General features: G+C 41.3%; 2 protein-coding genes across 8 annotated transcripts in view; both read left to right on the top strand.

The window, feature by feature from the left end:
- The first annotated feature begins 1,506 nt into the window (after positions 1-1,506).
- esyt1a (extended synaptotagmin-like protein 1a) lies at positions 1,507-16,411 on the top strand. Its single transcript, XM_085259612.1, has 31 exons — positions 1,507-2,589; positions 3,376-3,417; positions 4,418-4,552; positions 4,692-4,765; positions 5,018-5,090; positions 5,182-5,271; positions 5,363-5,418; positions 6,491-6,611; positions 6,833-7,009; positions 7,967-8,049; positions 8,227-8,275; positions 8,527-8,616; positions 10,030-10,125; positions 10,204-10,275; positions 10,364-10,450; positions 10,665-10,814; positions 11,225-11,407; positions 11,485-11,661; positions 11,761-11,843; positions 11,945-11,993; positions 12,094-12,183; positions 12,385-12,480; positions 13,571-13,642; positions 13,736-13,822; positions 13,970-14,116; positions 14,292-14,410; positions 14,545-14,640; positions 14,763-14,894; positions 14,966-15,071; positions 15,181-15,230; positions 15,345-16,411. Exons 1-31 carry the CDS (start codon positions 2,269-2,271, stop codon positions 15,370-15,372), a joined length of 3,231 nt encoding a protein of 1,076 aa, XP_085115738.1. The 5' UTR covers positions 1,507-2,268; the 3' UTR covers positions 15,373-16,411.
- Positions 16,412-16,676: 265 nt separating this feature from the next.
- The window catches only part of fmnl3 (formin-like 3), a 32,418-nt gene continuing 31,716 nt past the window's right edge, over positions 16,677-17,378 (top strand). For all 7 annotated transcript variants that reach the window (XR_014890137.1, XR_014890136.1, XM_085259143.1 and 4 more), the window contains exon 1: positions 16,677-17,248. Coding sequence is in view for 5 of the 7 variants with exons in the window: in XM_085259143.1 (XP_085115269.1) it covers positions 17,135-17,248 (114 nt within the window). In the remaining 2 variants the exon portion in view is untranslated. The remainder of the gene's footprint in view (positions 17,249-17,378) is intronic.

Raw genomic sequence — 17,378 nt, 5'->3', positions numbered from 1 at the left:
CGACCATATTGATGAGGTTTGTTCTGAGTTTTTCCAAGGGTAGCCCTGGTAGCTGTATAAGCACTCCCACTGTTGATGCACGCTCTGTCATTTTGTTTGTAACAGATCTGAAATATGACAGAAACCACTCAGCTCACAGTAGAGAAACAATGTCTGCCCCCAGCAGGAGGAAGGAAATGAACATGTTTAGTGAGGTTGTGAGAAGAGAACAGGCAGTTTTCATTCTTTTAACAACTAAATTAAGAAGATAAGACATGTATGTGCAGTATCCTCATTAAAGATTCCTGAAACCCTTCTTTACAAATCTACAAATTATTATTAAAGATAATGACCTTAAAACTAAATGGCATCTTCTGTATTAGGAAATTTCCTGTATAGGGGAAAATATTGATTACACAAGCTCGAATATTACTTGAACAACAACATGCAACATGCCTGTTCTCACGCTGGTAGGTAAATCAATGTTGATAAGTACTTGGCAAAGCCAAATAGACGATCAGATCACATGTGTGCTGGCTTTAACTTTGACACTTCTTGCATTTCTCTGCCCACATTATTTCCTCACAGATCACTCATCACCCTGTGACCACTATTTCTGCTTCTGCTGTAGAGCTAGAGAGCACTTTTTGGTTTTTGTCTTACGTTACCGAGACGCAAACATAACTTGTTTTCTTTAATGTGTTTGGACGACTTGAGGACATTTTGATGATTTTTACATTCAGCTGTGAACATAGGAAACACTGTTTGAAACAAATAACATTGACATTCGCGTATACATTTCACTTAGCGGTACATTACACCGTATATAATAAGTAAATACACAGGCCTACAAACATGAAATAAACACTCCTAAATACACATGCAGAAAAGAATGTTGTATGTGTGCGCTGAACATTGCTCTATGATTACAGTATGCAATGCAAGCTGCTTTATCTTCAACACTGGAGTTGAGCAATAAAAAAAAGTCTGAAACTATTTTGAACTTTGACACTCTGAATTTGTGCTTTGTATTTAGGAAAATCAAAATCTTTGGAGGGGAGAAGCAAACAGGGTTTAAATATCAAGCTATAACATGCCAAAATCGAAATGTAAGCGATGATGGGTTTGTGGCGGTTATAAGAACAGAAATTGTGGCTCTAATAAAACTCTGCAAATTCTGAGAATAACAAGCTTCATAAAACATGAGCTCCACATTTCGTGGACTCTCACAGTGAAATTTTGTTGCTTTATAGGACTTGGCTGTTTATTGACAGCGTGTTCTTCCTGTCTATGTACACAAAGGATCATCAAACCCGTAAAATCCCTCCAAGCAAATACTGATAACTGGCTGTATCCAAGGCAACAAGGGGGCTATTTAAAACCTGGCCTGTTTTTCTAGCCATAAATGAAGCTATTAAGAAAAAAGGGAGTGGGAGTTGAAAAACACATGACATGAACATTTTATTATTAATTATTCTTATTCTTATTGTTTTGTTTTGTTTTTTTAAACAGGTGCGTAATGTTTACGCCAGAGTCAGATGGCGCAGATCCCTTAGGTGTCGCGACTGTGCCTCCTGGACCCAGTCTGGAAAAAACAAACAAAAAAATAAAAACAACAACAACAACACTTCCTGCAGCTGATACAGACCTGTCGATAAAGAAACCGAGCACATGTTTATCAGTTGTTGGTGCCTTCATGATCATCTGTTAAAGCTGCTGCTGCATACTGCAGTGGGGATGAGCGCTTGCGCGAGCAGGAGGATTTATTCCGGTCATGCAAAGAAAGATAACGGGGTGAGCAGCCTGTGCATTAGACATACCACTGTGCTCTGGTAGTAGTGTGTCGTTTGGATTAACTGCTACTCTGAATCAAAAGTGTCCCGTGGTGTCTTCCTACACGATAATTATTCGTTCGCTTTGCGTATCCGTAATACGTTCCGCCTGAGCAGTGCATGACGCTACAAGTAAATTCTAGGGTCTGGGTTTCTACTGGATGTGAAGGAGGGCTTGAAGCCAAGCCCGCCCTCTCGAGACTTAGTTCGTGCTTGCACTGCCTTCTCAAGAGCTTTACACGTAAATGCAAGACGGAATAACCCTCAGTGCCCTGCGGAACTGCGCGGTGCACGTCGAAGAAAAGTGACCATGAAGTGACAGTCCGACGCTTGCCGATTATCGCCGACCTGTCCATGGTTATCACGGTGAGTGTTCCCCAACCCTTGCCACTCAAGAAGAAGACGCAGAAGCCGAAAAGCTGAAGACCAGAACGAGGTAGTGAAGTCGGATCTTGCCATGCCAACCGCGGATGCAGAGCCGGGCATCGGCACGGAGCCTCTAGCCCCGGTCTCAGAGAACCAACCCCAGGGTGAACGCGCAGTGAGTGTGCTGTGGTCGTTTGGGAAATGCCTGGGTGCTCTGCTACCAGTGTACCTGGCCGGATATTACGGCCTCAGCGTCAGCATTGTTCTATTCGGTCTGGTGATCTACATGGGATGGAAACACGGGCGACAAGAGAAAGTGATGAGGCTCAAGTCTGCCATGTACCTCCTGGAGAACGAGAGGGAATTCACCACTCAAACGGTTTTCAGAGCCAAAAGAGATTTGCCTCCCTGGGTGAGTACTGACACCCCCCTCTGTTAGGGTCATTCTCTGCAGAGTGCATCACACGCCACATCTGCCACAAATGTCAGGCTGATGCTTCTGGCAATATTATTCATTTTTATAGTTCTTCGAGTGAAAACACGAAGTCAGGTCGACTTTTACTTCATGGCACTCTGACGAATAGAAGCGATAGTTAATAATGTTGATATGTGCAGGAGAATCCTTCTGATTAATTTCCCTATATTTAGATATTCCTCATGTGAACTGCCTGGGGAAGTAGTCTGAACTGCTGCCTTCTCACCGAGTGTGAACTAATATGTCACGATGTTTACTTTAGAGGAACTTGTGAAACAGCAACAGCAATCTGTGATCTAGTGAAAAAAACCATTTCATCCAGTGGTATGAGAAATTATCCGTGGGCTTTCCTCTTCCCGTTTCGCTACTGTTGACCTTATCTGGCTCCTAAAAACCTGATGAGTCATAAACAACATTCACAGCAGAAGCAAAGACCACCATATCTGGAAAGAGAGCCGGAGGGTCTGTGCGTGTGCGTGTCCTTGTGATGTTAAATGTGCATCATGCGGTTTATGGTTTCCTGAAATATTTTTAGTGACAATATTAGTGCTACTTGTTGTTTTTCCTCTTTTTTAGCTTTAACATATATGTACACACTCTTAGTAGAAATAAGATGATGTAACAAAGAAAAAGTGCATTGAAATTAAACTCTTTGCATCAATTTCTGTTCAAATAAAAAAGTAAACAAAAACAATAATATTTTATTTACACTGTTGTTCACAGGTCAACTTTCCAGATGTGGAAAAAGTTGAGTGGGTCAATAAGGTATGTTGTTTTTTATTTCCTGCATAACTTTGCATGTGTTGATTTCTATGAGAAATTCATATTTTTTTTAAATATCTGGTTCAACATGCAACTCTTTGCATGATTTCTTCATTTGATGTCTCAGCAAAGCAAAGGAAGCTGCAAAAAAACCAAACTGAAGATAAGGCATTCACGATTCACTTGATTAACTTGTATATTAGCTTCAGTGTCTCCAATTTAATATTAAGATAAAGAGCGCTTGTGTGGACTTTGAGGGACCCGGCTCCAGTTGCATGCTCTCCATCAGTGCAGATAATCTGCTGGTGTGATTAAGAGGCAGTGAGAGTGGCCGGGATCATATCGCAGCTTCTTTGTCTCTGTCAGTGCAGCAGCTTCACGTAGGCACAGAGAAAGCGTGGATGTGAATACTAATAATACAAAACACCCATTTGGAGGGAGAAAAATACAATGAACTCGATGACAGAAGCCCAGACTGTGGGATAGCAATTTGCTGGACTCATCTGTCACCCGGCCCACGTCTCTCGCCTGCAGGTTTCCTGACACATGACCTAGCAACTCACTTCCAGCTGTAAAGAAGCCGAGGCAGCCTCAAAATGTTCTGTGGACAGGTGTCTTTTATACAGATGATGAGTTCAAACAGGTGCCATTCATACAGGTAACGAGTGGGGGACAGAAAAGCTTCTTACAGAAGACGTTACAGGTCTGTGAGAGCCAGAGATTTTCCTTGTTTGAGGTGACCAAATACTTATTTTCCACCCTGATTTACGAATAAATTCTTTACAAATCCTACCATGTGGATTCATGGATTTTTTTTTTCCACATTCTGTCTCTCACAGTTGAAGTGTACCTCTGGTGCAAATTACTGACCTCTGTCATCATTTTAGGTGGGGGAACTTGCACAATCGGTGGCTGACTAAATACTTTTTTGCCCCACTGTAGGTTTTCTTTTCCTTATTAATACATAAAAACCTTCCCAGTGGCCATGTGTTGTGCTCTGCAGATCCTGCAGCAGGCTTGGCCCTTTATTGGCCAGTATCTGGAGAAGTTACTTGTGGAAATCATTGCTCCTGCCATCCGTACTTCTAGCATTCATCTGCAGACTCTGAGCTTCACCAAGGTTAACATAGGCGACAAGGTATCTGAGCGGCCTGTCACACACACACCCCCACACAGCAATTTCAGTTTGTTACAGTTGACTTTATCTGCTAATGCTGTGTCATCAAGTCTCTGTCAGTCTTGTTTGCTTTGTTTAACAGCAGCTGCTGTGTTCACAGGCGCTGAAGGTGGCTGGCGTAAAGGCTCATACGGAAAATGATAAGAGACAAGTTATGTTGGATTTGTACTTAAGGTAATCCAACACATCTGTGATTAGTTTCATGTGTTATCCCTCTGTCTACCTGCCTAAATAGGTCGGTCAAGTCAAATGCTAAAATGTTCTTGAAGTGTTCTAAAGCTTCTTGCAAGGGCTTGGCCCTGTCTTGAACAACAGAACAGTGTTTACTTAATACAGAATAAGAAAACAGCTCCGTCATAACTCGCACAAGCTGTTTCCTTTGTTTAAACACTTATCTTTAGATCTGTCACTTCCCTTCTGTTACAGCTATGCCGGTGATGTTGAGATCAATGTTGAAATCAAAAAGTACTTTTGCAAAGCTGGAGTAAAAGGAGTCCAGGTACGAGAAGAATCACTGGGATACTCTCACATTGCTGCTGTAATTAAGTGGCCTGAAAACACATTTTCAGAATCTAATTTTCTCTTTGCAGCTTCACGGGATGCTGCGTGTGATCCTCGAGCCTCTGATTGGAAACATACCGCTGGTTGGAGCTGTCACAATGTTCTTCATTCGCAGGCCTGTGAGTGTTTTTTTGTTTAATGGCTTTGCACTTTGCAGTAATGCAAGGCCTTTTACTTATTCATGTCTATTTGTCTGTATCATATGTGTAGAAACTGGACATCAACTGGACCGGACTTACCAACCTCTTGGATATCCCTGGATTGAAGTGAGTCTATATGATGGAGTTGATCTTTATGCTCACTCGAGTTGTGGAACCTGCCGAAAAAGTTGGAGTTGCACGTTATGGATCTTATTTACACGTTTCAGAGAGGTTATTGTTTATTTAGCTGCTGGTAGTACAGAGGCTTTTCTTGGAATTGAACTGAACTCCAAAACAAACAGATCAGAGCTGAAGAGCCCATCTGTTCACTGGCAGCTCTGTGTGGTCGCATCCTTAAAGGATAGTGTTGGTAACAGCTTCAGTTTTTATTCTTGTCAGCAAACTCTATGAAATTACAAGGAAAAAAAGAGTAAATTATCCAATTTTTCATCTGTTTCTATGCATATCCATTGCTATCCAAAAACTCTTAAAAAACAGTGTGTGTAGTTCTTGGGTAGGTTGACATGTTACTCCTCTAAAACAAACAGTGCATCTTATTATAAGTAATTCTAAGACGTTCCTGGTGCAGTATTGAAAAGAGCATTCAAAAGTACTTATTCATTAACAAACTACACAATACATCAATAAAGATTTTCAACTACTAGTGCCTTCATTTATATTTGGGGGATTTCAAGTCTTGTTCTGGGAATTCTTCAGCAACAATCAGACAAAAATGTGGACAATAACAACCTCATTATTTATGTTTCTAGAATTTAATCATAATGTACTGTGTATAGTTTTATATAGAAGGCATAGTCTCACCAGTGGGATAGATTGTCAGTTCATATTCAGTGTGCTTATGTGTATGCTGGCTTATTCTACTCTGTGTGGAATAAACAGCAAAGTGTACTTTTGCAGAAAAACCAAACAATAAAAGTAAACATAGAATTAAAGCATTATCAGAGGCGTAAATGTATTTCTGATACAGCATCAGTATTCCCTTTGGCAATGCTTTTAATCCTTCAGTCTACATAACTTTAAGAAATCTCCTCGTCTTTAACCAGTGGGTGTTTCTGTTTAGTTCTGTTGCTGGTTTTCATGCTTTCTTTTTATGCATGGACAGATGCACATAACCTGTGTGTGTGTCTGTATGTGCCTCCCTGTGCGTGCCCAACATCATCCTTGCATTCATTTGCAGTGCCATGTCGGACACTATGATAATGGATGCAATTGCCTCCCACCTGGTGCTCCCCAATCGTCTCACTATTCCCTTGGTGGCCGACCTGCACGTTGCGCAACTCCGCTCCCCTCTCCCAAGGGTAACTGTCTCAGTGACAAATGACCTTTCAAATTACGTAGACTGATGCAGATGTGTGTGTGTGATCGTCATATTAGCTGCAAACACATAGACTTAAGGCCGTACAGTAAATATGACGCATGCAATCGAATTTTGTGGCGATACCAGTCGACAAACCTTTTGATTTTATTTTTGTATCCCTGTTTTGTTTTTTGTTTTTTTGCATGTTTACGCACATGCTAGGGAGTTGTGCGTATTCACCTGCTGGAGGCTGAGGACCTGACCGCCAAGGACACGGTCATCAAGGGCTTAATCGATGGGAAGTCAGACCCATACGCTGTGCTGCGTGTTGGAACCCAGATTTTCACCTCTCATCACGTCGACAGCAACCTGAACCCGCAGTGGAGGGAGATGTATGAGGTGAGAGGGCTGCGAGTACGGAATAGATACCCTGTGTAAAGAAACAGGAGATATATGGCTTTGCCTTGACATTGGAGTACAGCTCCTCCAACCAATTTATGTGCCAAAAGCTATAGGTTCATATTGGTGTCCTTGCTTCGTAGGGATTGCAGTAAGTCCTTGATAGTAAGTATGTCCCTGGTGCTTCTAAGATAAACAGCTTTGTGGAGATTTTATCTAGTTCTGCAGGAAGCTGCTGTGTCACAGATAAGCAAGAATTGTGAAAACTGCTTGCTCAGAACATGTTTATCTTTTCAATTCAAGCCATGAACTAAATAGATATGAAATGATATACATATATTTGCCTACCACAGTAGTGAAGAGTTCTTGCCATTGTGTTGTTTGCATGCTCTTTTGTATGCCGTATGTGGTTTTATCTACGCCATTCTTGTACAAGATCAGAACTACCAGCTTAATATTGTGCACTTTCCCCATGTGCTGCATAAAGAGCTCTAACTAGGACATTGGACACTAGACCTTTGTAGGTGGCACTGGGACATTGGCTGCAGATCCTTTGGAATATGGGGTTTAAGGGTGGCGGCTGGATTTGTCCTGGAACAGCTTGATCGGAGTGGGATATGGGGAGTTTAGAGGCCCTAATTTTACTTGTTTTTTGACCATTTTTGAGCAGCTTTTGTGGTGTGGCAGTAATCATTATCCTGCTCGGGAATACCACCACTGCTGGAGACTACCATTGGCACTGGCTGGGGGGTGGGACCCGTTTAAGAGGGTAGCACATATTAAAGTAACCCAAGGTTTCCCAGTAGAACCTTGTGTTGTAATGAAATGATGGTCGCTGTTACGCACTTCGCTTGCTTGTGGTTTTAATGTTGTGGCTGATTGGTGTATATATTTGTGTATCTGTTGTGTGTGTTGTGTATTTGTCCATTTATGTGTGTGTGTGTGTATGTGTGTCAGGTGATTGTCCATGAAGTACCTGGTCAGGAGTTGGAAGTGGAAGTATTTGACAAAGACCCAGACCAGGATGACTTCCTGGGGAGGTAGCTTATTCATTTTCATTCATTTACTCTGTCTCTATGTGCTCCATAACTTCCATTTCCATAACTGCTTTTGCGATGTCGGGCCACGATTCTGCTGAAATTTGAACAGCTTGGTCTCATTTATTCTGGGATTGATCAATTTTCTTCTCTGTGTCTTTCTATCTGTTTCTCTTCCAGGGTCAAAATTGATCTTGATATTGTAAAGAAGGCCAGAGTTGTGGATGATGTGAGTAGCGACGCTTGGGAGGTTTCTGACTTAAAAGTTGCATTTTTTTCTCTGTCTCAGTAAACAAATTGTGAAAATGGGATGAAACAGTGCAGCATAACGATTAGCATGTGACACAGGAGACACCCATGTGCCTCCTCGTGATCTGCTCTTGTTACGCCACCTTCAGTTCTGCCATCCTGCTCAGGCTCAAGAATTCAGCCAGATAAAAAAAAATGTTTGTGTAATGAGCCCTCTGTTTTTTTACACAGTGGTTCGATCTGAGGGACGTCACATCTGGCAGTGTTCACCTCCGGCTTGAGTGGCTCTCTCTGCTGTCTTCTGCTGACAGACTGAGTGAGGTGAGGCTAGAGCAGAGTCTAACGCTCTTGTTTCCTCAGTGCTGTGCAGTGTCAGTGATCATTGTTTTTTCCGTCTTCTTATATTCTTGCCATGTAATCTTTGGTTTTATTTCATAATATGAGAATAAACTGGAAATACAGACCGGAAAGGACGATCAGCCTGAGAACTCTCAGGTTAGATGGTTCATGTCGTAAACAGGACCAGCGGCCTCCGCTATCAAAAGATCCATTTTTGAGCAGTTTGACTGTAGCCACAAAACACAAACGTTAGCCATAGGCATGCATGTGTGTGTCTGTTTCTATGTGTGAGCCATGCAACAGACTGGTGACATGTCTAGGATGTACGCTGCCTCTCAACCAATGACATCTGGGATAAGCTGTTAGTGAGTGCAAAGAGTCATGGCAGAATCTACTGCATGCATGGAGAAGAGATGTGAACGATAACTGACCAATGGAAGAGCTTGTTCTTTAGTTCAATCCCAAACTGTGAACACACATTGTAAATGACTGCAGTATAAATGAATCACATTGCTCTGACTTATATCCCCAATGCTTATATTAAATGTAACTACTAGAAGGGTTCTCTGTTCTGTTGTATGTGGAAAGAGACTTCACATACATATATGTGAAGTCAGATCACTGGTGAAGAGATGGCTCTTAAACCTAATTTGAACTTGGTGAATATTTGTGCAGAGGGTTTGTGATGCCAGGACTTTACTTGCCACATTGTGTATAGCTTTCCCATGAAAGAAACAAACAACTTGTGTAATTTCACACTTGCTTAAGGAAATAACCGAAGTGATTGCACAAAACCGCACAAAAAAACAAGCTAGAAAAAATCTGTAATTTTCTGAAGAAGAATAATAGTGAAGTAGGTCAGTGGCAGGAAGACCTGAATTCTTATCTTAATCTAATTTTTTAAACGATTTTTTTATTATTCACTCTGTACGTGTCACCTAGCTATGCTGAATGCACCTTCTTGTTGTTTCTACTGTCAAATTCAAAATACTAATAATTGAATAATAGAATAATGTTTGAAAAAACAAATGGAGAATGGAAAGAACCACAATCATAGATAAAAGTGTAAAAAAAACCTTGCTGATTTCCCTTTATTATCATTTTTTAAATCTGTCAAAGGAGCCACCAGAGACGAGCGCAGATGAGTCGTCTGCTGTCTTAAACTGCACGTTTACTACAACTACAAGAATCCAAGCATCCAGTTATTTATTGATTAACCATCATGGATCACAAAATGAAAAGTTTAACTTGTATTCATACTCACTACAACAAAATACTGTGACACATCAAACACCCATATAATAATAGGAAGGATGTTTTGAAAAATAACTACTGGTAGGACACTGGACTTGTACATAATTTTGCTCACATGTTTTTCTTTTATTCTTCTACCAGGTGATTGCGAAGAACCAGAATTTGACCAGTAAGGTGGCTGAACCTCCGTCTGCTGCCATCCTAGCTGTCTATCTCGATCAGGCTTATCAGCTGCCTGTAAGAGCATCACAGTTTGATTTATGTGGGATTCAGTTTTGTTCTGTTACCCAAACTGATCTGTTTCAAATGTCATAGATGAGAAAAGGTAATAAGGACCCAAGCCCGATGGTACAGATTTCTGTTCAGGATAAAACTAAAGAGAGCAAGGTAAGAGTGATGAGATGAAGAGTAACTAGTGATGAATACCTCCCTCCGGCCTCTGGACATTATTAATGATTTATTCTTGCATTTGCAGACTTGCTACGGTACAACCAGCCCAGTGTGGGAAGATGCTTTTACCTTCTTCATTAAGGATCCTCACAAACAAAATATCGACATTCAGGTGAGTCATCCTCAGAAGCAACTGAACTCACTCATTAAGCTAGCTGCTGAGAGTTTAGGTATAGCTATACACCTAATACCTAAAAACCTCCCTATAGCTTACCTTTCCATCTGTTTAAATTCAGACTTGATGTATTTTCTATAAACTGCCCTCTCCTCCTTACTTTGCCTTTCTTATAACCCTAACTCGACCTTTTTTGTTGTGTTTCAATCAGGTCAAAGATGACGACCGAGCTCTGTCCTTGGGCAGTCTAAAAATCCCTCTGGCCCGTCTTGTCGGGATGCCCGAGCTCACCATGGATCAGTGGTTCCAGTTGGAGAATTCGGGTTCAGCCAGCCGCATCTTCATCAAAATTGTGCTGAGGGTTGGTATTTCACATACACAAATACTTAAACACTTATTTTGTGCACAGACTTTAATGGGTAGTTTGCTTTAATAAATTAATACCTGAAGATGCCTTCAGCAGTGAGATACGAACTCCAATGTTCATATCAAATGTCCAAAGCAAATTCCCACCATAAGTCAGAATTTTGGGTTATTATCTAAAAATGTTGAAATTCTTATCTGTTTTTTATGAGAAAATAACTTGAAATTGAGAAAACAACATGAAATTGTGATATAATAAGCCAAATCTTTGACTTATGGAAGCAGAAAAACGTTTTTTCAGTGGCAGAAATTCTATATAAAGCTGTGAACCTCTTTTTTGATTATCACAGGGAATAAAACATCACTGTTTGGTTCTCACTGTTGCTCATATTTCTTGTTTCCTGCTAGGTTTTGTGGCTAAGTGATGATGCCAGTCCTACAACTCCTTCTCCTCGCCCCACAGACCCTGGGTCTACATCAAGTCAGGGGGGAACTACATCAAACCAGAACCCTTCAGGACCCGGTGGGTTGACTAAACCTCAGCCAACACGACCACAGCACACCACCCCCGATCCAGAGTTTGGAACTGAGGTAATAAAGTGAAAAAGCTGCAGACAGCACTTTAATACACATCCTCCAAAAACAGCCACACCACTGTCTGCCTGCAGGGAGTGTTGCGAATCCATCTGATGGAGGCCCAAAACCTGATTGCCAAAGACAACTTTATGGGTGGCATGATGAAGGGGAAGAGCGACCCCTACGTGAAGATTCGTGTCGGTGGTATAACCTTCCGCAGCCACACCATCAAAGAGAACCTCAACCCTGTCTGGAACGAACTCTATGAGGTGCTATCACTTTTAAAAGTTTCACTTAGATATTCTATCCATCTGATCAGATCATTCAATTTTAGATTACAAATACTTGATTTCTTTTTTCCTGTTTAGGTTATTTTGACCCAGCTTCCAGGTCAAGAAATCCAGTTTGAGTTGTTTGATAAGGACATTGATCAGGATGACTTCCTGGGAAGGTGAGTCCTTACATCACACAAAAAAACGTGAACATTTCTGACTAGTTTGTTTTTAAACCTGCTGACAAATGAAGGATAAAATTTTGTGCCTTTTTTTGCAGGTTCAAACTTAGCCTACGAGACATCATCAGCGCACGATACACCGATACGGTGTGTGCCATTATTAAAAAGACGTGACCAAATAATATAGCAAATATTTACATTTGTATTCTTATCATAACTTAAATTTTTTGTAACACTTTTGTTTCAGTGGTACACTCTAAATGATGTGAAGTCTGGTCGAGTTCACCTAATGCTGGAGTGGCTGCCGAGGGTCTCTGACCTCTCCAGACTGGAGCAGGTTCAGTATTTCTATTTTCCATTGTCTAATGACCTGGACGCGCCCAGCTAAATACACTTACAGTTAAATAAAATACACAAAAGATTTTGTGTCCTAAACTTAAAGCTAGTGCTGCAAAGGAAACATGAACTGCTAGTTTCCTATTTCAAGTGTCTTCCTGAAACGCTCTCTCTCTCCTGTCTTTGCCCCTCTTTTCTACAGATCCTGCAGTACCAGTCCCTGCAGTCTTTCCAAAACAAGGTGGTGCCGTCAGCCGCTCTGGTGTTCGTGTACGTGGAGCGTGCCCACGGCCTTCCGGTGAGACCATATCGATGAGTGTTTATGGTCATTTTTTTAATATTTTGCTTCCAATGAGCAATAGTTCTAGAGACTTTCTGGAGGTCTTAAAAAGTCTTTCTTTGGACATTGGCTGTTTTTTTTTTAGACTTTTTCAGCTTGCTGTGCCTGGTCATTTCAGAAGAATGCCTTTTTGTGTTTGTTTAGCCACAAACACTTGTCTATGTTTTACCTATTTCAAGGATGAAGCAGTATTTTAAATGGTAAACTGACTGGTGCTTTTATAGCTCTTTTCTACTCTGCCTGTGCACTCAAAGGGCCATATACAACTAGTCTCAGTGACACCCATTCACATGCTTTTTCAAAACCAAGTGCTTTCTCTCTAACAGTCACGCATATTCATAGAGGAAACTGGGGTTAGTATCTTGGCCAAGAATATTTGGCAAGCAGTTGGCACCAAATTACAAACTGGTAGGTGACCTGCTCTAACTCCTGAGCTACAGCCCCGCAGTTGTGTCTACACGTACTATAACAGATAACAATTTGCTTTAACAGAACCGATTTTAAATTGTATCTGTGGGAACTATTTGACTAGCAGCCCATTTATTTTACTCTAAGAAAAACGGTTATAAGATCGTTTTTTACATCAACAAGGTCATTCCCAAAGAGCTATTAGCTTCACATGGTGGCACGACATCTCCTTAAAAACATCTGAGGAAACTGGACAAGTGGAGGACAAAAGAGGAAGTGGCATGCTAAAATCATGCACAGTGTTGCTCAGCAGAGCGGTACAACAGTGAGTGTCTACAGTTGTCTTTAAACACAGTGGTGGAATTATGAATGCAGAAATGCACCAACAGAGAACAGAACAAAAGGCAGCCAACATCCAAAGAAGAGCTTTGAACGTCCTTTAAGAAGCCTGGAGAACCATTCCTGCAGTCTACTTAAAGACATGACAAGAAAGCCTAAGAGTGTTCAAGCTGTGTCACATCAAATATTGACTTTCAAGCTGGTTAGACAGAGTACAAACTGTTTCTGTCTTATATTTCCACGCTGATGCTGTTGCTTACAGTTCCTGTAGTGCCGTGTAATCATTCGTACGTTATTTCAGCTGAAGAAGAATGGAAAGGAGCCAAAAGTTGGAGCCGAGATTATCCTTAAAAATGTTTCATACAAAACCAAGGTAGGCTCTTAACTCACTAAAGATGTTCACTGAAAATAAAGGGAAAAAATGGTGTTTCACAAAAGTCACATTTATTGTTTGTTTTTTCTAAAGGTCTCTGAGCGATCCACGTCCCCTCGATGGGATGAAGGCTTTCACTTTTTGACTAGTGACCCCAGAAGTGAAATACTCACGGTCAAGGTGCGAGTCATTATCTATATTTATCTGAATCATGAGGATGCAAAGTAGATGCATTTGATTCACACCATTTGTCAAAACTAAAACATTTTACACCAATAAAAGAAGTAGAAGATGTGTGCGTTTATTTATGTCTTTGTTTCCTTGTAGCTTTCCCACAGCTGGGGCCAGGCTCTCGGCTCTTTGACACTTCCTCTGAAGGAGGTGCTGGCTGAGACAGACTTGGTTCTGGACCGCTGGCTCAATCTGGATGGAGCGCTGCCAGAGAGCCAGATACTGTTGATGGTCATACTGAAGGTACTGCAGACAGGCTGCTTATTTTCACTGTGCTGTAGTAGCTTTTCTTGGAGCAATGCTATACTAAGTGCTTACTGACTGTGTGCCATTATCTAAACTAGTCCATGATGTTTATTAAGTCATAATTATTGAGTCATGATTTTTATTCAGTGATTATTTTTAATATACCTTGCAGATCCTGGACACTCAGCTGGCAGTGTGTCGTGGGGCTGTAGGGGAGGGAGGTGTCGATGGCGTCATCCCTAAATGGGATCCTTCTCATCTGGACCTCAGACACAGACCTGGATTCTCCATGTGAGTCACACATAGGGGTATAGTAGTCCTGCTGTGTGGTGCATACCTGCACTGTAAGCGCAGTAATATACTTAAGTGACTGTCCAAATGACACCCAAATGTAAATAAACATCATTTCTCATCTGTGTCTTTAGGGTGAGTGACAACCCAAACTCAGCAGGACAGGTGAAGCTTACCATCGGTTACTCCATGGAGGAAAACCGGCTTTTCATCACTGTTCACTCCTGCAGGTTTCTATAAGCCATACGTTACCCATCCCATCATCATCATCATCATCATCATCATCATCATCATCACACTTTAAGCAGAAAAACCATCAAATGTTGTGGATGTGATCTCTTTATACTGACAGAGCATTGGTAGCGCGTTCCAAGGATGGCGCAGACCCGTATGTTTCCTTCATCCTGTTGCCTGACAAGAAGGCTACCACCAAGAGGAAAACTGCGACCAAGAAGAAAGACCTCAGCCCAGAATTTAATGAGAGGCAAGACAAACAAATAGGGCTGTGATTATAGCGACTGACCTCTCCCACATTAACCTTGCTTGTTTCTGTAGGTTTGACTTTGACTTATCAGTCGAGGAATCCTCTCAGAGAAGACTGGACCTGTCTGTGAAGAACAGTGTCTCTTTCATCAGCCGAGAGAGGGAGCTTATCGGCAAGGTATTTGTAATCGGTCACGTCTGAAATTCAGCTCGTCTTTGCCCAAGGTTGTGTAAAATACTTGGCTTTAATCTCAAGACTCTTCTTCTCTCTCTCTCGTTGCCTTCAGTTGCAGCTGGACCTGGACCAAATTGACCTCAAGACGGGTGTCACACAGTGGTAACTATTTAACCCTTTCATGCATCAATTATAAGAACCACAGTGAAGTGTTTTTATTCTTCTTTAAGCATGACAAAAAACAATCCATTGTCTTTTCTTTCTTTTTATTTTCAGGTACGACTTGGCAGCAGAGACCAACTAAAAGAATCAATGCCTGATCCTCAGGCATCTACTTTCAAACATAAGCATTGCTTCTGTGATCTGTGATTTGTGCGTGTGTATATTCAGCTTAAATGGAAATTTCCACCATCACTGAAGAAAAAAAAACGATGACATATCTGCTCCAGAAAAACACAGTCCATCAGTATTTATGAGCAAAACGTTACTTGTCGCTAAATATTCGTGAAGTGATAACTGTGCTGAATCCATTCTGTCTCAGGCAGATATTTAAGCTGAATAAATATTTGATAATAATGCAACTATGTTGCATGACAAACCAAGGTTATGTGTGTTTAAAGCATGCAAAAAGTCCTCTTGCATTTTAGCTTTAAAAGGGCTTATATATTTGTCCAATTTCCAAAGGTACGACAACATTTTATGGATTTTCAGCATCCAACAAAACGGGAAAACATTTGTTTGAATTTTATTTGTTACAGTCTCCAAACAGTTCCTGTTATGGCTTTGTTTATGTGGGTTTATATTACTGCCATAAGTATTTCAAAACTGTGCACAGTTTGTCAGTGTTTATGAAATATGTTCCAGATGAAGTTTTATATGTTTTAACCAGAACTTTCTGAATGTTAATTTTTTTTAAATCAAAGTGTTACAAGCCTTCAAGCCCAAATTTCCACTGAGAACAGAGGTACGATGCTGTACAGTCTTAATCACTGTGCTTTTACCAAGAGAAAACTTTGTAGATGTTTTGTCCAGAGCTCCTTTGTGTTTGTAGTCCTAAATGCAAATGGCTGATGGCTTACAGTCATGTTTATGCTTTATTTTTACACGCAAAACCCTTTTTGACCTCATGAGAAGCAGATTATTGTATACCTGTTCCGGGACAACTTCCATGTCCCATCATGTCTCACCTCACTGCAGACACTTAGACACTGATTTGTGGTAAAGGGTGGGAAAAAACAGAGTGTCAGAAGTAAAAAGGAAAACTGCTGTGCTTTGATAATTTCAACATATCATCATGCATCTGCTAAAGCTGTTGATTAAACTTTGCACTCCTGTGAATCCAACCAGCTTTGTCATCTATTTATTTCTCTGATCTTTCTTGTCATGGCCATTTCTTGCCAGCAGGTCGCGATAAAGTGCTGACAATCGGCTTTTCCGTCCAGCTGTATGCAGGCTCACTGCTTACAGATGTGAGGGGCGGGAGGGAGGGAGACAGATTGCAATGACTGACATGCAGTCAGACCAACAGGAGGCATGCCACCCCCAATGCGGGCAGGACTCTAGAAGAAAACCCTGAGCTCTGAGTGGAGGCAACAGCAAAGACCTTAATCAGGATCACACAACAATAATGAATGGAAACACGTCGGAGCCAAGAAAGTTGAGCAGCACCTAAAAGTAACTGTCGGTCGGGTTTTGAAAGTTATCTGTCATTGGGGAAAATTCGCTGTAAGTAATGGATTGGCCAGGCAAGACAGAGGCTACTTTCTGGAAGATGAAGCAGCTGCACTCTTACTTTTAAAAAAGAGACTAGAGTCAAACACTGTCAACTTAAACGCGTGATTAGGGGTAAATGGCATTTAGGGACTACTGCAGTGTCAGCTTTTTTCTTCTTCTTTTTTCTTCAATAATCTGTTTTTGGAGAGAAGTGGATTATTCGGATTAAATCGCGGATGAGACTCTCGGAATACTTTGGAGATTCTTTCTTTTTGCTTCTTTTACTTGGATTATTCTTGTCGCCGTAAGAAGCTGAGGCAAGTTTCAAGTCGACGGCAGGATAAGGCATTAAAATGGGTAATATAGAGAGTGTGGACGGCCAGTCGGAGATGAAGCAGCACATCATGCCTCTGAAGGTGCCCATGCCTGACCCCACCGAGCTGGAGGAGAAATTTGCCATTGTTTTGGTAAGTTAACGGGCTAATAACCGCACTTTTGCCACGGTGCGGTCGAATAATCGAGTAGTAGCTGTCTGTGTTTTGCTTTTAAACTTGTTGAGCTTTTAAACTTGTCGGTAGTGGGTTTATTTTCCCTTAA

The sequence above is a fragment of the Mchenga conophoros genome, linkage group LG20 (assembly GCF_057382185.1).
Source record: "Mchenga conophoros isolate Kocher_MC1m ecotype Shallow Benthic linkage group LG20, M_conophoros_male_GT1.1, whole genome shotgun sequence".
NCBI lineage: Eukaryota > Metazoa > Chordata > Actinopteri > Cichliformes > Cichlidae > Mchenga > Mchenga conophoros.
This window is presented reverse-complemented; position numbering and strand designations above follow the sequence as displayed.